Here is a 23,489-nt window from a genome sequence, read left to right as displayed (position 1 = left end):
ATTAAAAATTGCTACATTTTCTTAACATGGCATGTAAGAGTGCCTTTAGTATGCATCTGTATAATTTTGCATATTGGCCCAGCAGTTTTACAAACTCCAGGATTATCTCCAAGAACATCCACTCTGGAGCAATTCTCTGCTCTCTCTGTTCAAATAATTTAAAGATGGAAAAGTTTTTATGTTTAGAAAGGGAAAATAAAAAAAGACAAGACCGAGATCATGTGATTTCTCACCATGGAGCAGAAACCTCCTGTTCCCACAAAAAGGCGACTTAGGGACATAAGAGCAGGAGTAGGCCATTCAGCCCATCAAGCCTGCTCCACAATTCAATACGATCATGGCTGAGCATCCACTTCAATGCCTTTTTCCCACACTATCCCTTTATGTCATTGGTATTTAGAAATCTGTCAATCTTTGCTTTAAACATACTTCCAGACTATTGCTACTTACGGCTGTCTTAGCAGCCAGTTCAACGGCACCAGCATCAGAGGCCTGAGAGAAAATTTTCACACACACTATCAGATATCAACTAGCCAAAAACTGGTAACCCTCACCACCCCCAACCAATCTGAGTGGTGCAGTCCTGAGCCAGGCAGAGTAGAAAGGTCCTGGATTTGACCTGGTCTGTGCCAAGTTAGATGATACCAGCTATGGCAGCAGAGTGGTCAAAATCACTAGCCTGTGTGTATTGAGGCCTTTAGGATTGTTGGCGTGAGAAGGGAGGAAAAACGTTAGTGTGTTCCTGCATATAATTTCTTGCTGGAAACTGCATGTGTTTCCATGTCATGGTACATATCCCAATAGCTAGTGGTAATTTCAAACAAGTCAGCTTTAATTAATTTGGTCTGCAAATGCCTTTTTTTTTTTACCTGCAGATGGTGTCTGATACCAGATCCGAGAATCTCCTTGAAGGCATCATAGACTCTTCTTCTGGCCCAACTATCTATGTAAAGGCACTCAATCCCAAACTTGATTGTTTCCTCTGGACACTCTTCATCCTACAAAGAAAAACAGAAACCCATCATTTAAAAATTACTTTTCATTCTATACTAAAGCACAATCAATGCAGCACATGGATCAGGTTTACATAAAAATAACTGTCCTATCCTTCCACAAATGGCTTACAATAATTTCCCCCTTAGAACAGTCATTGCCGAGACCTTTTCCAAAACTTAAATACGACTTGGGCTAAACTGTTTTATCTGGCAGATCGACAGTAAAATAACAACCTCAACACTGTACCTGTTACATCATGTTTAAGATAATTATTTATCATTCTCTACAGTACACTGCATTGCTTCTACAATGCAAACAAGCTCAACACACCTGCAGAAAGCACAAACACTCTACAATCATTCAGTAGTATGTCATATAAATCCTGACTTCGGCTGAGGTTCAGAAATCAGTCAAAGTTTGCTCCATGTGATATGTAATTAAAATAATTTTACTGAATTACAATGTTCTAACTTACTTCCGGACACCTTTTATCCAATTTCACTCAATGACAATTGCATGTAATTAGTCCTAAAGAGCATCTCACTAGCAATGGAAAGTTCCATGTTTTTTCAATTGCCTACACAGCTGAGTCAGGAGTTTTTCCAATCACTCTCATCACCATCACCCCAATAAATATTTTATATTCAGAAACAAATAAACCTCCAAACAGACATGACGGGCCGAATGGCCTCCTTCTGCACTGTAACAATTCTGTGATTCTGTTCAGTATTTGAATATTTCTGTTCAAAAGGATTTGCGCAACTGATTAAACAGGCACTCAAATTCATGAGTACTAAACATTTTTTTTTAGGATGAATTTTTAGGCAAGGGGTGTTGGTCTTGGCACTAGAACACTCTCCTATTCAAGACCCTGTGTTATAAAATCAGGTATAACATGGCTAAATCGGAGTAAATATCTACTTTACTCAACAACATAGCTGAATTTATTGCCCCTGTGACAAAGTTAAATCAGTTTTGCACTAAATTCACAAAACCAATTTCAAACAGGCCACTGCAAGACAACCAAGTGCTATCTCACCACCACCGACCACCACCAACCCCGCGCCCCCCCCACACCCTGCCAACAGTCTTGTCCTCTCCTAAAACAACTGACACACAAAAAGATAATAAGATTTACAGCACAGAAGGCAGCCATTTGGCCCACCATGTTCGTGCAGGTGGAAAGAGCTATCCAGTCTGATCCCACCTTCCAGTACTTGGATCTGTAGCCCTCAAGGGCACCTTAAGGGCATATCTATGTGTTTTTTAAATGCGATGTGGGTTTCTGCTTCTACCACCCTTTCATTCAATGAGTACCAGATCTCCACTAACCTCAGTGAAATAATTACTTGACTCTCCTCAAATCCTTCTGACAATTACTTTAAATCTATGCCCCCTGGCTTTTGACCTCTGTGTTAACAGAAATAGGTCCTTCCTATCCATTCTATCCAGGGCCCTCAATTTTATACACCTCAATTAAATCTCCCCTCAGCTTCCTCTGTTCCAAAGAAAACAAACTCCAGCCTATCCAATCATTCATCATAGCTAAAATTCTCCATTCCTGGCAGCATCTTCATAAATCACTTCTGTACCCTCTCTAGTGTGATCGCATCCTCCCTGCAATGCAGTGATCAGAATTGTACGCAGTAACTCTAGCTGTGGTCTAACCAGTGTTTGATACAGTTCTAGCATAACTTCTCTGCTCTTATACTCTAAGCCTCGGCCAATAAAGAGAAGTATCCCATATGTCTTCTTAACCACCTTTTCTACCTGCCCTGCTACCTTCAGGAATCTGTGAACATGCACTCCAAGGTCCCTCTGTTCCTCTACACTTCTCAGAATCCTACCATTTATTGTGTATTTCCTTGTCTTGTTGCCTTCCCGAAATGTATTACCTCACACTTCTCCGCACTGAATTCCAATTGCCACTTTTCTTGCTCATCTGAGTAGTCCATTCCTATCTACCTGCAGTCTACAGTTTCCTTCCTCAACATCAACCACATGGCCAATTTTTGCATCATCTTCAAACCTCTTAACCATGCCCCCTAAATGCAAGTCTAAATCATTATATACTATGAACAGACAGGAACCCAGTATTGAGACCTGCAGAACCCCACTGGAAACATCCTTACAGTCACAAAAACACTCGACTATAACCATTTGCTTCCTGCCACTGAGCCAATTTTGGATCCTTCTTGCCACTTTTCCTTGGATCTCATGAGCTTTTAATTTTCTGACCAGTCTGCCATGTGGGACCTGACAAAAGTTTTGCTAAAATCCAAATAGACTACATCAAATGTGCTACCTTCATCGACCCTCCTTGTTACCTCCTCAAAAAATTCAATTAGGTCAGTCAGGCACAACCTTCCCTTAACAAATCCATGCTGATTGTCCCTGACTAATCTGTGCTTCTCTAAATGACTATTTATACGGTGTCAGAATTTTTTTCCAATAATTTGCACACCACTGAGGTTAGGCTGGCTGTCCTATAATTACACGGGCTATCCCTTCTTCAACAACACAATGCTAGCAGTCCTCCAGCACCACATCTCTAGCCAGAGAGGATTGGAAAATGATGGTTGGAGCCTCTGCTATTTCTTCCCTTAGCAGCCTGGTATACATTTCACCCTGGCTCGCATCCTTCCATCTATGAAAGATAATGGACATGCAGCAAACAATCCATTTGGGTGCACTTGGTGCACCTTTCTTGATAGCTGTGAAGGCCAATCCTGGAGAGGCAGGTTCTGCCACAAGTGCTGCATGTGAAGCTGCCAAGTGATGCTGAGCGTTGTTGTTTTTGACGTTGGCCCATTGCCAAGCTGTTGTAGCAACTGATCGTCATGGTAGTGCACACCAGACCACAGGATGTGTCGCCATTTTCCTCTTTCGCCCGCTAGAGACTCCCAAGTGCAATAGTCGACATTTAGGGCCTTTGGGCACCCCACTGGTCATCTGGCCCCAGCTACCTCACCATACAGAAGGTCCTCAGGTATGCCACCATCTTCCATCCTGCAGATGTGTCCAATCCACCAAAGCCGCCTGTTTGATTAGTGCCAACACTCTTGGGTGCTCGAAAGGACTGCCACATTTGTAATTTTGCCCTGCCAGGATAAAATCATAATGCAATGCACTCAGCGAAGATGGAAATTATTAAGCTTCTGGTCCTGGTAGCTCGAAGTCGCCCATGTTTCGCAGTCATACAGCAAGGTGCCAGAAAACAGACCTTATAAACCATGAACTTGGTCCTAAGGTCAGCTTGGTGTTATTCCATGCGCGTTTCGCAAGTTGGCCAAAGGTGGTAACTGCTTTCCCTATGTGTGTATCGAGCTCTGCATCAAGGGACAGATTGGCTGTCACATCATACATTTCATCCAGGCATGGTGAATTATCCACTTTTAAGGATGCTAAACACCTTGTTATTCCCCCCACTATGTTTATCCCACCCAATATTTCACATTCCTCCTGAACTAAAATGTCTGTTTTATCCCACTCTTTTTTGAAAACAGACACAAAGTATTCGTTAAGGAGCATAACTATGTCTTTTGCCTCCACACACAAATTACCTTTTTGATCTCGAATTGGTCCTACTTTTTCTTTCATTATCCTCTTTTTTTTTGTGTGTTTGTAAATCATGTTGAATTTTCCTCGCGTTTACTTGCCAATATTTTTTCATTCCCTCTCTTTGCTTTCCTAATTTCCTTTGTAATCTCACCCCTGCACTTTCTATACTCCTCTAGGCTTTCGGAAGTATTGAGCTCTTGGCATCTGACATAGGCTTTTTTTTCCTTATCCTACTCTGCATGTTCTTTTACATTGGCTGGGGGGGGGGGGGGGGGGGGGTCTAGCTTTGAGAGTCCCACCCTCCTTCTTTATGAGAAGGTGTTAGTTCTGAACCCTCTTCAGCTCCTCTTTGAATATCTCCCACAGCTCTGACACTGATTTACCTTTAAGTAGCTGTTTCCAGTCACTTTTGCCAAACGACATCTCAGTTTAGTAAAATTAGCCATTAAAATGTTTTACCCTTTGTCTATCTTTTCTTTATCCTTTCCCATAACTACACTAAATCTAACTGAATTATGACCACTACCACTAAAATGCTCACCTGCCGATACCGTTTTCACCTGCCCAGATTCATTTTGTAAAACTAAGTCCAGAACTGCCCTTCTCTTTTTTGGCTTGCTACGTACTTGCTCAAAAAGTTCTCCTGAGTTCATTTTAAGAATTCTGCACCCTCTGTACCTTCTACACTGAATTTATCCCAGTTATTCGGGTAGTTTAAATACCCTATTACTGCTCTTTTGTTTCTGCACTTCTCAGCAGTTTGCCTACATATTTGTTCTTCTACCTCCCTGTTTGGGGGTCTATAGTGTACTGCCAGCAATTTGGTTACCCCTTTTTGTTCCTCAGTTCAACCAATATAGTTTCATTTGGTAATCCTTCTGGCATATCATCCCTCCTCATAGCTGTGATTGTTTCTTTAACCAATATGATTGCCATCCTTTTTTATTCCCCTCTCTATCCCATCTGAAAACCCTGTAACCAGGGATATTGAGCTGCCATTCCTGCCCTTAAGTCATTTTGCAGTAATAGCTATGATATCATACTTCCAAGTATCTATCTGTATCCTCAGCTCATCTGCATTGTTCACTAGACTGCTTGCACTGAAGTATTACCACTGATCACTGACATCTGCTAGATGTGGCTCCACAGGCACAGGCAACATTTGACAATCTGTGTCAGCAGCTATTTAATTGCAGAAGGCATGAGAACAGAGCCTGATCTTGTCTTTACCAGACACATTCATATACACATACTTTCAAACAGTACCTACTGGATAGCAGTCTGGTGGGAATGCTGGGTGATTGCTTTTCCTTTCCTAGTGCAGAGTTGGAAACACATCCAAACCTGACTGTTTTCAAATTTACACAATTCTCATTATAACCAGATAAATAAGAACAATAATTTAAAAAGAGCTTCTTGCTGCTTCCCAGGTGAAGGAAAACAAATGAGTCGGGTAGAAGACTGAGACCTTGAGTTTGGGAAAACAGTGAAATATGAAAGAAATGTTAGAAAGCATTAAAATGCTGTAGAATTGGAAGAGGTTTGTACAGACTAACCAAAATTTGAGACAAACCAAAGCAAAAAGAAATGCATGTTGCTGGGGACAGACATGTTTTTTCATATTATCTAGACAAATTGTACCCGCTAAAAACGAATTGCATTTGAAGCATCTGATGTAGCATAGACCATGAATTTAAGATAGAACAGCTTTAAATAGCTGTTACGTTTCTGAACTCTCCAGATATTTTTTCTTGTGCCGCTGGTCTTAGGCAAGCCCATGCCTGCTATGAACTGAAGGAAGCCCTAGCATGCAGAATAATATGGGATACTGTAGCCTGAGCAAATAGTCAGTTTATTGTCTCTGGATTACAAGCATGATTTGCGTAAGGCGCCCAATTTCACTTCAGAACACTTCCATAACAGACTAAAGTACTGATCAGACATATTCACAAACAGATCAGTAACAGCAAATTCAGCCAGTTCCTCAAAAGGGTCACTGACCCGAAACGTTAACTCTGCTTCTCTTTCCACAGATGCTGCCAGACCTGCTGAGTGATTCCAGCATTTCTTGTTTTTGTAACAAATTTACTAGTTGACTTCCTTTTACTTTATCAGTTACAGTCTTTCTTGAGAGTGTAATGAAAGCTACTGAGCTACATCTTGCTTCAGGGCCTGTTATGACTTGGTTTAAACTGAATAACCAGCCGTCTAAAGTTGATTCTTTGAGAAGTCTGTATGAGAGGCAAAGGTACTTTAATAATGGACAGTAACCTTCAAAACAAATATGCACAAAGTATGCTGATGCCCACCAGTGTTGTTTGACAATCTCTGTCTATGTCAGGTTATTCAGGTTAAATTATGTAATGATTAATTGTCTGATCATGAATGCTAATGATTTATGGCCCCAGGATTTGCTTGGTGACCACTTGCCCAGATACACCCATCTTTTAGTAATCAATGATATCCTGACTGGCTTTTATTTGTAGATATTTCATCTAGTCAACAGAATAACCATTTTTAGCATGCAGTTCTAGAGCCTTTCAAGGGTGGTATTTTTCTTAAAAGAAACTATTTTCTGTTTATCTCATACGTTTTATCACTGTCCCCCAAGACACCCTATAAAGTACTTCATACATATGTGTCTGTGGATCATAAATGCTGGCATAGACCAGTTGGACCAAATGGCCTACTACTGTGCTGTGGACTTGATGAAATGGAGTTACTATGTTATGCAGATGAACTTGACAACCATACTAGGCATAAAAGGTCCCTGACCAGCAATGAAATGAACGACCAGTTACTCTACTGTCAGTGCCACTGAGTGAGGAAAAAATGTTGGCCAAGACACTACTTCAAATAGTGTCACGGGATCTTGAACATCCACCAAAGCAGAGCCCTGGTTTAATGTCTCATCTGTGGGCTAGCACTCTTAACTGCAGTATTCATTCAGTACAGGCCTATATTTATCTCATGTGCTCAAGACAAATTGCATCCGCTATATATCAAGCGCACCTGCAGCACCTAATTTAGCACAGATGTAAGGCATTTGGATATCTCTTGCATTTTTGTTGTGCTGTGAGGCATTTGTTAATATCTCTTGCATTTCTGTTCATCAGTAAAATGTAACCAGATGTGGTGTGGACCAGCGTGTGGGACTCGCTGGGTGGTAGGAATATGGAGGCGGAGGATGTTGGGACGAAGGGGAAAGAATTCTGACCGAAGTCATCATCGCTGGGGTTTATATTGGACGTTTAAAAAATAAAAAATAGTGTATCTGAACAAGGACCCCCACATACAGACAGAAACAGACAAGTCAGGGTATGCCACTGATGTGGTAACCCGGGCAGTTAGAACATCAAACAGCCTGTCTACAACCACTCTCATTGACAATGGCCTTTTGAAATATGTGTGAATGGTTTCCTTCTTGTCTTATCAAGATGCAGATATCACATCCATGGGTGGTATGTACCTAAGACCCCCTTCCCTGCTGAGTGCAGGATATGACCACATGCAAGTGGTCTTGCATTGCCAGGGTGGGATTGATAAGACACTGAAACACAATCAGATGATCCAATTCAAAACATTACCTCGTATGTCAAGGGGCCATGGTCAGAAAGGGATATAAAGTCACAGCTCACAAGGACATTGTTGCTGCAGCCGGGAAGTGTGACTTGGTCAGTCACAAGAAGTCGTGCGGAGAAGTCATTCAGCAGACCTGACCACCTGCAAACGAGCTCCAGTACGCAGATCTACTAAACAACTGGTGTTGTAAGTAAATACAATTGCTGGGTGAGTTAATAAAGGCTTTCCACATAAAGTGGAAATTGTATCCAAAGTCTGTTTTGTGCAATTGATACTCAGTACGGGGTCAGGACCGTAGAGGGAAGTGAGACCCCCTTTTTAACAGTCTTACACAGTTGTTACATTTCTGGATTCTCCAGATAGCTTTCTTTTGTGCCACATCTTGGGCAAGCCCAAGCTTCCTGTGGTCTGAAGGAAGACCAACCATGGGATAATATGGGATATACCAGTTTATTGCCCTAGGATTACAAGTACGATTTTCACTTGAACCCACAATCCTCCAACGCAGGAAAGTACTAACAAACAACACACTCTCACTATGGGCTGAATCTTAACTCCCAACAACAGATAGGTTGGGTCCAAGATTAAAATTCAAAAAGTCTGAAACAGGAACCCAACCCGCCTATTCTGGTTCCCATAAGCTGGAAATAAACACACTTCAGACTTGGAAAGGCTGGAACTCTGTATTAACACAGCTCTACCTGCTGCTTGTCCTAGGCCAGCGTAGTGTTATGCAACCCATGACTCCAGTGCAGTAGTGAAAAGTGGCCCGCAGAACCCACATCAATTAGTTCCGAAGAAGGGTCACTGACCCGAAACGTTAACTCTGCTTCTCTTTCCACAGATGCTGCCAGACCTGCTGAGTGAATCCAGCATTTCTTGTTTTTGTTTCAATTAGTTCCTAGTTCTTTATGAATAATATATAACATCCCTCTTTCTTTAAAACACAATGCTTCTGTATCCATATTACTGTTTCAATCATTTACTTTTTTCTAAATTGAAGATTAACAATTGACTTTTAGCAGTAAACGAACCCCTTTGAGTCTTTTATAGCTTGTTTTCTTTTCTAAAATTATTATTCGGTATCATTTAGGTGGAAAGATGTTGTGCCTCCATCTTGTAGATTTGGCATTTGTTGCTCTCTGGTGAGTTGGCATACAGCACAGATAATGAATGTTATGCGTGTTGCTGCTAATGTTGTGCCACTTGCTGGTGACATTGTTGATGTTGTCTCGCTGGATCGTGATGTTTCCAGTTAAATTGGTGGTCTTTTCCCTTTTTCCAGCTCAGGTGTAGGTCGAATATGGACTTGGTTCCTTCTCATTTGCTTACTGGCTTTGGTCTCAATGACATACGGCCTTGGACTCTCAGCTTCACCAACAACTTTTGTTGGGCTCCAGGTTTTCATGACTGGATCCTACACATGTACAGTTTGACCTTTCAATGGCTCAGACAGGAATTTAGCACGCTTACTGAAGTGTTGATCCCCTTCTACCTGTGCTTCAGCGAGTTGTCTTACTTCCTCTTGGTCACTTAGAGGATGCATCTTGCTTGGCAGAGTCATCTTATACTTTCTTCCATTCAACAACTCTGCAGGTGATTTCATAACAGCCTTGAGAGATGTAGATCAAAATGACAATAAGGCAAGGTTTGGGCCTTCCCTCGTGTCTCGGCATTCCGTAAGGGCTCTTTTGACTGTCTGGATGTATCTTTCTATAATACATGTCCCTGTGGGTAGTGTGTTGATGAGGTGATGGTGTTGAACCCATATTGTTCAGCAAATGCCTTAAATTCTCTGGAGGTGCATTGGCACATATTCATCTTTCAGAAATCCCTTACTCAGCAAACAGAACTCATACCGCTGAGAGGATTGTTATGGCTCTCAAGTCTTTCACTTTCTGGATTAAAGGGAACTTTGAGTAGTAGTCTGCGACTATGAGATGCCATTCTTGATTGTGTGTGAATAAATCAGCTCCTACAGTACACCATGGTCTGGGTGGTACTTCGGTAGCTATCAAAGAACCATAGAAAAATTACGGCACAGAGGGAGGCCATTCAGCCCGTCGTATCCGTGTCAGTCGAGAAGAAGAAAAATAGAAACCTGCCGCCCAATCTAATCCCACCTTCCAGCACCTGGTCCATAGCCTTGCAGCTTGCAGCACTTCAGGTGCATGTCCAGGTACCTTTTAAAACAATTGAGGGTTTCTGCCTCCACCACTGTTCCTGGCAGTGAATTCCAGATACCCACCACCCACTGGGTGAAAAAGTTTTTCCTCATGTCCCCTCTAATCCTTCTATCAATCTCCCCTTTCTGCTGTGAGTTTCTGTATTTCTGGCATATATTGCATGTAGACAGCATATTTTCAATGTCTTTGTATATGCCTATCCAGTACACAGCTGATCTGACACTTCTCTATTCCCATGTGGCCTTCATCTGGAGAAATTCTTCCTGCATTATTCTGGGTATGATTATTCTAGATCTTGCTAGGCGAACACCATCTTCCAGTGAGGTTTCATCTCTAATAGACCAGTACTGCCATATTGTTGGCTATGTTTGTTGGATCTTATCAGGCCATCCTTGGATCACTTGCTGAGAGAGCATCTGTAACTCCTCTTTGCTAGTCTTATTTCTAATTTGACTCCGTGTTGGTGATGTTACATTCATGCGATGAAGCGTTATACCTCTATTTTTTATCTCATGTTTCTCCTGTGACGACAGCCAAGATAGGCTATCTGCCAGCACTATTCTCTTCCTGAATTGTATTTCAAAATGAAATCATGACTCTGAAGCCTGAAGCCTCAAGAGTAACCTCTGCTTTGCTGGGCATTTACATTGATTTTTCTTGGAGATCTGCTCCAGTGGACGATGATCACTCTCCACTATGAACTTTCTCCCAAAGAAATATGCATAGAAGTGGTCACATCCATTCATGACTGCCAAAAGCTCTCTATGTTGGCACATCTGGTCTCAGCTGATGTTAGAGTTTTGGATGCAAATGCTATTGGCTTTCCCTCTTGTAACAGGGCTGCTCCCAGTCCTTTTGCAGAAGCATTTACTTGCAGAGTGACAGATTTCTTTCTGTCGTAGTATGGCATACTTTTCTCCTTGCATACTACCTTTCAGAGTTTGTTGAAACTCCTGTCGTGTGACTCTGACCACTGGTACTCTACATCTTTTTTCATTAGCTCTCGCAAGTTTGCTGTGTGTTCTGACATATGCCTACTCCTGCTCCTAATTCGGATGTTCGTATGTGGTATGAAAGAGCTCATGTATTGGATCAAGCCAAGCAAAACTTCTCAATTCTCTCTTATCTCTTGGGGCTTCCATCCCAGAGATAGCTGAGATATTTTCAGGATTCGGCTTGACTTTGTCAGGCGTGTACACCATTCCAAAGAACTGGTAAACGGTCACCTTCACAATACATTTATCCGCATTTAGCTTGAACCCCACTTTCCGGATTCTCTCCATGGCTTCATGTAGATGGCTGTCATGATCTTTTCTGTCTACATCATATATCTAGATATCATCAGCAATGCTGACTGCTCCTTTACATCATCGGTATGTCTCGTCTACTTTCTGCTGGCTCACTAAGACCAAAAGGTAGATGCAGGAATTTGTACTGTCCAAAGAGTGTGTTGAATGTTGTCAACAGTGAAGATTCCTCGCCAAGCTTCACATTCCAGTAGCCATTTTTGGTATCAAGCTTGCTGAAAACTTTGCCCCTGCCAGTGCTGATGTGATCGATTCCTCTTTATTGCTCAAGATCTTTGGGATCCAGGCAAATTATTCGCCATTCCTTTGGCTTCTCTCACCGTCATGGAATTTACCCAATCTGTAGGCTCTGAGACTCTGGTGATCACCTTTTATTCTATCTCTTGGAGCTATCTTTCAATTAGTTCTATTGGTACTTTATGTGGGGGATGAATCACTGGTTTCACCACTGGGTCAACAGTGTTGTAATACTCAAATTCTTCAAAGCATCCAACCATCTCATCAAAAAACTCTGGGTACATTTGAACCAGATTTCTTTTGCTTCTGAGCAAACAGCGCTTTTCAATGGGTATACTATCTTCAACCTGCAGGATCGCCTCCTCCATCTCAGTTTATGAGATAATCTGCAGCTCTTCGCAACTGTTCAACCACAGTATAGCAGGACCATCTGTTTCTGTGACGTAGAACATAATTAACATCCTTTCCTTTATGTGCCCCTCCGGTTTCGGTTGTTCCTAGTTGTTGAATCTCTGTATCCCCCACATTCGTCAGCATAATGTTCGGTTTCAGAGCACCTTTCCTTGGATAATCATTTTCTTCCAAATTTTCAGCACAGATCTTCTGGTATAGTCTGAGCAGGATGATGTTACTCTGTGCTCTGGTATCAATCTTCACCTTCAGATTTATCATTGTGGACTTATTTTTCACCCTCTTCCTTATCTGAATAATTGCGAGAATTTCTTTTCTCTGGGGACTGTCACATCCAGACATTTCATGCAGTTGTATGGTTCTTATGTCTACGAACATTTGAATTAGGAGCAGGAGTAGGCCACTCGGCGCCTCGAGCCTGCTCCGCCATTCAACAAGCTCATAGCTGATCTGATTGTAACCTCAACTGTACACTCCCACCTACCCCCGATAACATTTCACCCCCTTGCTGATCAAACTCATCATCTTCCAGGGTATGGATGTTTGGGTTTCTTTTCCTACTCATTTGCCCTGTCTCTGGTGACTCGTCTACCACCTTCTTCCTTTGTTCTGCACATCTTTTCCCAGTGATTGGCCTTTTCGCAAGCTCTGCAGATTGACTCATACGTGGGAAATTTCCTTCTGTCTGTGAATTCATTTGGTTGTCCACTGCTCCTGCATGTTTTTCATTCTGTCTAGCATGCATTCTTTTGTTGTTTCACTGCATCAACTCTGCAGCCTTTCTCTTGGCTGAACTGAAGGCTAGCCATTTGGATAGTTAGTGTCTTCATCTGTCTACTCATGGCTGTGTGTGCTCTGACAGTGTCTACAGCCTGCGGTATTGTACTTCAGGGTGTGCAGAACCCCAAATTAGCTCACCTGTCAACCTTTCATTTGTGTCCCTAAGTTTACATTTTCTGGCTGTATTTTTCAATCTTGTTACAAAATTGTCAATAATTCCTATTGGAGGCCGTGAAATTCATATCGGTAGATCCGATTATTTGATTTTGGCTGGAGATGGGTGCTGAATTTTTCAAGATTTTATCTGGGTTTCTGCTGTCCCAGCTGTTAAATAAATTTAATTGTTTATCTTCTGCCCACTGAAGGATATAGCTGCCCCTCTCCTCTTCGTAACTGCCTTTTACAAAAGTACTGAATGTCAACCTGCACTTTTATTTAAACTTCGCAAGTGCCTCTACAGTATCAGCTTTCCAATTCATTATGGGCTGTAGCTGTGCATTCATTGCTGTGCTGGCAGTCATTTCGTTTTTTCACAAGTCACTCAGTTTTTTTCTCTCTCTGACATTAATCTGGGTCAATCTTTTTCAATCTAATTCAGCATTAAGTTCATTTAAAATGTTTTATGCTTACTCACAGACAGCTGCAGCCACCATATTGTCTCTTCTGGTTCCCATAAGTTAGAAATAATCAAACATAAGATTTGGAAAGGCTGGAGCTCTCTGCTGCTTGAGACTGCCCTAGGCCAGTGTAGTGTTACACATCACATGAGTCCAGTGCAACAGTGAAATATAGCCCACAGAACACACTTACTCATAACAATTAGTTCCTAGCTCTTTACAAATAATAAAACACTCAATGCCACGTACTTCCAGTTGTAATGGGGGTGAGACGAGGGGTGGACAACCAATCTGCTCAGGGTGGTGGTTTGGTCATTTAATTATTATAAAATGAAGGCAGGCCACTTCATTAAAAGTCATTATTTTTAACTCATGTCAGTTGGGTTTCCAAGGCCTCTGGAAACCCAGCAGATGAAAGGAGGCAAGAAGGGATGAATCCATAAATAAAGTGCCTTTACAACACTGCTAGTGAGCTGGGAGCAGCAAGGGCATTTCCTCCAGGCCCAACAAACTACCCACCTCTCCACTCCCCCACACTACCACCAGACCCCAAGCTGCTCTCCTCTCCCCATTGCCTGACACTAGATTGACCTGTTTTCCTCGGCTGCGGCCTTATGCAGCTTCCTTGCCCGACAGGCCTCCAGCCTGTCAATCAGGCTGCCTATGGGTGGGAAACTAACAATTTTTTTTTTTTTGAAGTAGCCCTGCAGTTAAAAACTGCAGATCATGTGGGAACACAGTTCTTCCAGGTTTCCTGACCTCAAAAAAGCACCCTCAGCACAGAATGCATCTCCAGGCTAAAATGTTTTTTACAGCCCAGTATCACTGCACATGGTACATTTATCCATGAAGGCATCAGTGGAGCTTTTTAAAAAAGAAATAGGATGACTTGGATTTTTTTTTTTTACTTTAAACAGGCATTTTACTGCATAGGATTGTAGAAAGCTACTTTCCCCCCCAAATAGCACTGATGTTTCAACTCTGTTTCTCTAACTCATCCATTGGAAGACATTAACATAATTGGACAACATAAAGCTTTGGTATGAGTATTGTGAAGGCAAGAAATCTAAGCTTCTATCATTTTTCCATTAATTTTGAGGTATGGTGTGTTGCTCTCATTCTTGTTGGTTCTAAAGCATATAACCTATCTTCCAGCCTTCAAAGGTAACTGAAACAAAACCTACCTCGATGGAATGCATGACATCTCGGAAAATGGAGCGCTGCTTTCGCCGATCGTTTTTTGCCCTGTATTTGTTGCTGTCTGTTGCCAACGCCTTCAGCTTTTCACAAAGTTGATCAGTGCCGTCATATAAAAAGTCCTTTAAAATAAAACGGCAAGACATACACAATCATATAACAGAATTAATATACAACAGAAATCTGATAATTCCCTCAGAGCAAAGTGGAGTTTTATATGCGTTTGCCAAGATTGAATTTTGAAGGAACAGATGGTTGTAAAACACTTTTTACCATGTAACAGAATTCAACACTACCTGCATCAGTTATCACCAGATTCAAGTGCACCAGAGTTCTTACAGATTTCCCCAACACATTTATCACAACCAGAGAGAGAAGAACTCCAACCATACATCAGTCTGATACACAAATATATCTATCATATATATGCGTTGCAATGATTGTTCAGTTCATTTTTTTCAATTAGCTTTAAATAAGGATTATGATGACATGTGCACATGCAGCATTGAACCCAGGAATTTCCAGTCAGCACTGGCCATACAGAACATTTATGCGCTCCCAAGGCATCAAAAACACAGTCAGTAACGCAAGCTCAAGGAATAGCATCTCATCTACCGATTAGGCACACTACAGCCTGCCAGACTGAACATTGAGTTCAATAATTTCAGAGCATGACAGCCCCCCATTTTACTTTCATTTTTAGTTGTCTTTTCTTTTTTACATTTTTTACAACCTTTTTTTGCATTTATTTCATTTCATCTTAGTTTGTTCAGTTTGCTTACCCACTGTTTTTTTTTCATGTTTGCACTTGCTGCTGTTCAATATTCAGTCCGTTAACACCTTTTCTGTACTAATGCTTTGTCTTTCAACACACCATTAACATATTGTTTGCCTTTGCTCCATGATCTTTTGGTCAGCTATGTGGCCTTGTCCAATCTACACCTTCTCCTTTGTTATCTCTTGCCCCACCCCACCTCACTTGCTTATAACCTGTGACATTTTTAATATTTGTCAGTTCCGAACAAGGGTCACTGACCCGAAACGTTAACTCTGCTTCTCTTTCCACAGATGCTGCCAGACCTGCTGAGTGGTTCCAGCATTTCTTGTTGTTATTTCAGATTTCCAGCATCCGCAGTATTTTGCTTTTATGTCAGTAATTTACAATTTGCTGCACTGCAGAGTTTTTTTGACATTCAAACCCAGTAGTGCAACCTAGGTCTCAACTACCTGTTGAGAGAACAAACCCTCATTGAATCCATGAACACAGGCAAAGGAGGTATAAGAAAACCTGATTTTAACACAAAGCTCCCCTGTGCTCCCAACTCACTAAGCATCTGTAGGACAAACAGGATGTCTGATCAATGCTCCAGTGACTTCAATCTTGAGGGCATTTGCCTGTGTGATAGCTTACATAATAAAGTTAAATCAGTGACAAAGGAAACAGTTAGGTCAGTATTTTTGATTTAAAATGAAGGGCAGGAAAGAAAATAAGCCAAGAGTAGCAGATAGGCAGAGAGTTACCTCAACTAAAAGTTCAAATCACAAACTAACACCACACTTCAATTCTCACAAGAGGCAGGTTTGCCAATCTAAAGGGACGCCATAGGGAGAGGGGCGAGAAAGTTGACAGGGAAAAACTTCAGAATCTTTGAATATTTAATATATTTATGCACAAATAAATAGTAAATTCTTTGCTTTAAGAAATGATTGCGTCATTTCTCTGCAATGAAGTGCATACGTTCGAACATACGAATTAGGAGCAGGAGTAGGGCATTCGGCCCCTTCATGCCTACTGCACCATTTAATAAGATCATGGCTGATCTGATTGTGGCCTCAACTCCACTTTCCCACCTACCGCCGATACCCATTGACTCCCTTGTTAATCAATAATTTATCTACCTCTGCCTTAAAAGCATTCAATGACCCTGCCTCCACCACTCTCTGGGGAAAAGTGTTCCAAAGAACACAAAGGAATCCTTACTTGATCAATCTTGCGTGCCAACTCAAACAGAAGTGCTATCGCTTCCCCAGCTGCTATTCGCAAGGTCACATTGTCACTACAGAGGAGGCCAGGTAATTTGGGCAGATGACTGGAAAATAGTTAACAATTCATGAGTACAGTAACATTTCAGTGTCAGATCAGCATTACATTTAAAACAACTTTTCCTTTCAATTAAATCTGATTTTATTTGTGCAGTACAGCCATCTACAGCCACAAAGAACTGTGCCATAGAGAAACAGGACACAAGTTCAGACTCTATTCTCCAACAGGATGATTTCTAATTTCAGCTAACTCAATAGAGTGCTTCCATTTTTAAAAAATTATTTTTGAGGACTTGGGTTTTAAAACTGAAAAGGAGTCCATAAATGCTGAAACTTTGTGTTTTTTTAAAAAGAGGTCATCAGAAGGTCTTTTGGACTGAGCTTGTAAACAGGAAATACTGGAAGAATCAAGGAGTGCTAAAAACAAGCCCTTACTGGAAGGCACCCGTCTTCTGATAATTACCCAGCAGGGGTTTTTTTGACTTGGAGAAAGATGTTCACAAAGAAGTGACAGGTCAAGATTTAAAGGGGTCAGGAGGCTTGACTCTTGTGACATTATTTTTGGTTTCGCTTTGGACAGCGAATTGGTGATATGGACAGTGTTACAAAGACAATTGGAGAAAACTTATTAAGGGAGCAAACCCCAACTCAGCTTGTGCCATCTCTTGAAAATAGACTGCCAACTTTTCCATCTCTTTAAGAAACTGCCTGAAACCCCTGTTGCTGCATTTTGCCTGGAAAGCCTACCCAAACTAATCTTCAACGTCACCTGACCAGAACTGTTCTAGGAGGAGCCCAGTGACAGTTGTCGACGCATATTTAGGATGCCAAATCAAAACAAAGGACATCTGATATCTTTCCATATCTTCTTTTATTCTTCAAGAATTAACAAGTATTTGGCTAAAGTATTCTTTTTGTCTGTTTTTTTTTGGTAATAGAGCTCTGAAGAGTAAATCTCCATTTTTTCCGTTAACCAGCGTGTGTGAGGGGCTAAGGTAAAAAGGGAACTTTTATATTTCAATCTCTGTGTTATTGGTTAAGACTTGTTTGATAATAAACTGATTATTTTGTTGTTTATTAAAGAAACCTGGTTGGTGTATTTTATTTTGGGATAAGCAGAGTCTATGATTGACCGCATCAGTAACTGGTAAAAAATTTAAATACATGTTGTGACCTGTGGAGAAGTGGAACTACAGAAACAGTGCACTCCTCCCGCCTCAGTCGTAACAGTCTGAGGTAACCAGCCGAGGTCATGCATCGTCCCACAGTGAGGGGGGTAGGGGGGTGGGGGTGAGGGGAAGGCCCACTCAGTGTTAATACTGTTCACATACTTTCTAAAGGTTAGCTGTACTGCAGTACTGGTAGAGTCCTGGGAGTGGGTGCCCATCTATATAGTCAAGGAATGACAAGTCTAGAGATCAGAAAGGCAGCATATTTGACAGGAATTCAATTAAAGATAACACTGAGCAGCTCAGTGCCTGTAGCATCAGCTGATTGGATCTTTCACAATGTCAGGCTGCAAGATAACAATCCAAATTCTGATGTCTATCAAGTGGCAGAGATCTTAATTGCTTTGATTCATTAACTAAAGATGAGAGTTGGGAGAATTTGACTTACAATGAAATTATTTCCTCCTAGAGTAAAATATGAAAGGGTGATTTATTCTCTCACTGAACAGGAATTTAGGGGATGCACAAGATAGGTGACTCATTTGACAAGCAACCTCAAAAGAGCTCCTCCGAAAGCCACAGAATGGTATTTCTCTTCTGTGCAAAACCTGATACCCTTTACAGTTGTATTACTGATCTATCTGAGGGCACTCAACTTGGCTTTACCATAAAGCAGTATTAAAATAAAACATTAAGATGCAATTCCAGGCAGTAGACCTGTATCGGCAGTCATGCACACTTACTTTTCCAAGAACTTCTGAACTTTGGAGGGTGGACAGATGGTAACCAGTAAAGACCAGGACTGCAGAGCATTGCAATGAAGGACTTGAGTCTGAGAATTGTGGGAGGGCACTGATCCATCTCCCTTTATATATGAAGCACTAAAGACACTCTCCAAACACGTCAAGCAAGATGCAAGGTCCTGAAATAGATATATACATATATATAAGGAATAGCTAGAAGTAAACAAGAGGGTTTACGGAACACATTTACAGTGTGCCATGTCCATTTCTGATGTGAAAGCACAAACTGCATACCATAAAGAGGAACTCTGGTGTGTAGGGAAGAGTACACAGTATAAAGGGCTCTGTTTCAATCTCCCCTAACCCAAAATTTAGTTAATATAACTGGTTGTTCAACACCTTTACCCAACATTTAAGGGCCGACAGTAGCAAAGATCAGCCGATGTCAATGACAATTCCTGAGCAGTCATAACAGCTGAATTTCCCTGTCTGTGAAGGTATTAAAAATCCATAAATAGAACACTCAATGATTAGTTCCCGATTCAAACAAATCTTTATCACACGGGTCAATATATTTACGAATTACTTCTTGAGGTTAGTCACTGGCAACTTATCCAACCAACCAAACCAGCCAAGTATTGATTCATTTCCACTATGATACAGTGATGCATCTCAATGATGAAAACTGAATTCCAACCATGCCTTTAAATAGAATATTTAGGAATAATAGATAGAAGCAAACACATTTCACATGGTGGGTTGACAGGAACTAGATGTCCAATACCTTTTATACGAACATATGACTTAGGAGAAGTAGGCCATTCAACCCCTCGAGCCTGCTCCGCCAATCAATAAGATCACGGGTGATCAGTCTGTGTCTTGAATTCCACATTCCCATCTACTCCCGATAACCTTTGATTCCCTTGCCTAACAAGAATCTAGCTCCGCCTTAAAAATATTCAATGACCAAGTCTCCACCACCTTCTGAGCCAGAGAGTTCCAAAATCACACAACCCTCAGAGAAAAAAATTCTCACCCCTGCCCTAAAAGGGTGACCCCTAATTTTAAAACAGTGCCCCCTAGTTCTGGACTCACCCACAAGAGGAAACATCCTTTCCACATCCACCTTGCCAAGACCGTTCAGGATCTTATAAACTTCAATCAAGTCTCCCCTCACTCTTCTAAACTCCAGTGAAAACAAGCCCAGCCTGTCCAACCTTTCTTCATAAAACAACCTGGTCATTCCAGGTATCAATCTAGTAAACCTCCTCTGAACCGCCTCCAATGCATTTACATCCTTCTTTAAATAAGGAGACCAAAACTGCACACAGTATTGAAGATGTGGTCTCACCAATGCCCTGTATAAATGAAGCATCACATCCTTACTTTTATTTTTAATTCCTCTCGCAAAAAAGGATAGCATCCCATTAGCCTACTTTATTACTTGCTGTACCTGCATACTAACTTTTTGTGACTCATACACTAACACCTAGATCCCTCTGCACTTCGGGTTTCTGCAGTCATTCTCCGTTTAAGTAATACTCTGCTTTTTTTAATTTTTCCTGCCAATATGAACAACTTCACATTTTCCCACATTATACTCCATCTGCCAGATTTTCGCCCACTCACTCAACCTATCTTTATCAGTCTGCAACCTCCTTATGTCCTCTTCACAACATACTTTCCTACTATCTTTATGTGATCTGCAAGTTTAGCTACCAAGTCATCGTTCCCCTCATCTAAGTCATTGATATAAATTGTAAAAAGTTGAGGCCCCAGTACAGACCCCTCCACTCGTCACATCCTGCCAATCAGAAAAGGACCAATTTATGCATACTCTGTTTTCTGCCAGCTGGCCAATCCATGCCTAATATGTTACCCTCTACACCATGAGTTCCTCCTTTGCACAATAACCTTTTATGTGGCACCTTGTCAAATGCCTTCTGGAAATCCAAGTACATCAATGGGCGCCCCTTTATCCACAGCACATGTTACTCTTCAAAGAACTCCAATAAATTGGTTAAAAATGAATTCCCTTTTACAAAACCATGCTGATTATTCCTGATTACCTTGAGTCTTTCTAAGTGCCCAGCTATAGCCTTCTTAATGATCGATTGCAACACCTTTCCCACAACAGACGTAAAGCTAACCGACCTATAGTTACCCATTTTCTGTCGCCCCCCATTTCTTGAATAGAGGGGTTATATTTGCTACTTTCCAGTCTGATGGAACCTTTCCAGAATCCAGCGAATTTTGAAAAATTAACACCAACGCATCTACTATCTCATTAGCCACTTCTTTTAAGACCCTAGGATGAAGCCCATCAAGACCCAGGGACTTGTCAGTCCACAGCTCCATCATTTTTCTCAGCACCATTTCCCTGGTGACTGCAATTTTACCAAGTCCTTCTCTTCCTTCCACCTCCTGATTTACAGCTATTATAGTAACTCGTAATGCTCTTGACGTATAACTGGGGCCTAAGGCACATAAAACTAACCAGGGTCAGTGTGCGATACTTCCTCAGCAAGTCCAACCAAAGCATTACATGTAGCATTCAAACCAGACTATCAAACACAGTTTACAAAACTAGAAGTCATTTGTTTATTGGATTAGATTGTAGTCATTTCTAAATACAGAACTTGAGTATTGCTGAAAACAGAGACAAAATGTCTGTTTTCAACAATACCCAAGGATTATATTAAATAAAAGTAATATGAACAGAAAATACCATTCAAATGATTATTTCCGAGCAAAATCAGCTGGCATGTAACTGGTAACAGGTGCTTTCATAATTAATTTAAGCTATTCCTGCAAAAAACTGTACATTTATTTTTAAAATACAGGAGTAGCATGCTGCTGCAATATTCACACAGTGAAATCAACTGAGCAGGGAGGCAAGACTCAGCATGCTTTTCCTTACAGATTTATTAAAGCACAAGGGAGGAACATAGATACAGAAAGGTGAAAAGAATGGGTGAAAAATAAAGACGGGGAGAAAGCTCATCCGTTGATCCCTGTGGGAGACAAAGAGGGTTACATTTGGGGTAGGGAGCCTTTGTTAAAACACAGCCCTGGTAGGACAGTAGTGAGGAAGCATCTTAGCTTGGAAAAGCAGGAAGCAGAATAAATACGGACGGAGATAAGAAATAACGAGGGGCAGAAACACCGGTGGGAATCGGTTATAGGCCCTCCAACAGTAGCTATACTGTTGTACAGAGTATTAAACAAGAAATAAGCAGAGCTTGTAACAAAAGCAATGCAATAATCATGGGGGGCTTGACTCAAATTGGCAAAAGTAGTTTGGAGGGTGAATTCATGGAATGCATTCAAGACTGTTTCCAAGAACTAATCATCATGAAACCAACCAGGCTATTTTAAATATAGTCTTGTGTCATAAGGCAGGGCTCATTAATAATCTCATAGTAAGGGATCCTCTGGGGAAGAGTGATGGGCGGCACAGTGGTTAGCACCGCAGCCTCACAGCTCCAGCGACCCGGGTTCAATTCTGGGTACTGCCTGTGTGGAGTTTGCAAGTTCTCCCTGTGTCTGCGTGGGTTTTCTCCGGGTGCTCCGGTTTCCTCCCACAGCCAAAAGACTTGCAGGTTGGTAGGTAAATTGGCCATTATAAATTGCCCCTAGTATAGGAAGGTGGTAGGGAAATATAGGGACAGGTGGGGATGTGGTAGGGAAATATAGGGACAGGTGGGGATGTGGTAGGAATATGGGATTAGTGTAGGATTAGTATAAATGGGTGGTTGATGGTCGGCACAGATTCGGTGGGCCGAAGGGCCTGTTTCAGTGCTGTATCTCTAAATAAATAAAATAACATAACTAATGTCAAATGGAGTTCAACAGTGACTTAATAAGCCTAAAACAAGGGTACTAAAGTTAAATAACACAAATTACATAGGCTATGTGAGGTATGCGGCCAGGGTAGATTAGGAAATTAGATTAAATGGTATGACGATAGATAAGCAATAATGAACATTTAAAGAGATACTTCATAATTCTTGTCAAATTTACATTTCATTGAGAAATAAAACTCCATGTGGCTAACTAAGGGAACAAGGATAGTGTTAGGTTAAAATAAGCCAATAACATTGCCAAGAAGTGCAGTAAGCCTGGGGATTGGGAGAGTTTTAGTAATCAGCAAAGGATGACCAAAAAACTGATAAAGTGGGAGAATGCAGAACGTCAGAATAAACTAGCAAGAAATATAAAAACAGACTGTAAAAGCTTCAAGTATGTAAAAATAGTGGTGAAAGCAAATTGCGTCCCTTAGAGACAGACAGGAGAAATTATAATGGGCAATAAGGAAATAGAGACGTTTTACAAATATTTTGTGTCTGTCTTCTTAGAAGACAAAAAAAACATACCAGTAATAGTAGGAAACCAAGGGTTTAATGAAAATGAGGAACTTAAGCAATATTAGTAAAGAAAAAAGGTACTGGAGAAATTATGGGGATGAAAAATTGACAAATCCCCTGGACCTGATGGCCTACATCCTAGGGTGCTACAAGAGCTGGCTGCAGAGATAAAGGATGCACTGGTTATGATCTACCAAAATTACCTGATTCTGGACTGAAGGAAGTAAACAAACAGGAAGCTACAGGCAAGTTAGCCTGATAGCAGTTTTCAGAAAAATGATGGAATCTATTAT

General features: G+C 41.2%; 1 protein-coding gene across 3 annotated transcripts in view; it reads right to left on the bottom strand.

Annotated features, from left to right (window-relative positions):
- Positions 1-23,489, bottom strand: part of LOC137380216 (interferon-related developmental regulator 2-like) — a 62,168-nt gene that overhangs the window by 5,163 nt on the left and 33,516 nt on the right. For all 3 annotated transcript variants that reach the window (XM_068052029.1, XM_068052030.1, XM_068052031.1), the window contains 4 exons: positions 18,830-19,008; positions 16,856-16,964; positions 14,862-14,996; positions 870-998 (listed from right to left, as the gene is read on the bottom strand). In XM_068052029.1, coding sequence (XP_067908130.1) covers positions 870-998; positions 14,862-14,996; positions 16,856-16,964; positions 18,830-19,008 — 552 coding nt within the window. The remainder of the gene's footprint in view (positions 1-869; positions 999-14,861; positions 14,997-16,855; positions 16,965-18,829; positions 19,009-23,489) is intronic.

The sequence above is a fragment of the Heterodontus francisci genome, chromosome 19 (assembly GCF_036365525.1).
Source record: "Heterodontus francisci isolate sHetFra1 chromosome 19, sHetFra1.hap1, whole genome shotgun sequence".
Lineage (NCBI taxonomy): Eukaryota > Metazoa > Chordata > Chondrichthyes > Heterodontiformes > Heterodontidae > Heterodontus > Heterodontus francisci.
The sequence above is the reverse complement of the archived record's forward strand: the minus strand, read 5'-3'. Positions and strand labels throughout refer to the sequence as shown.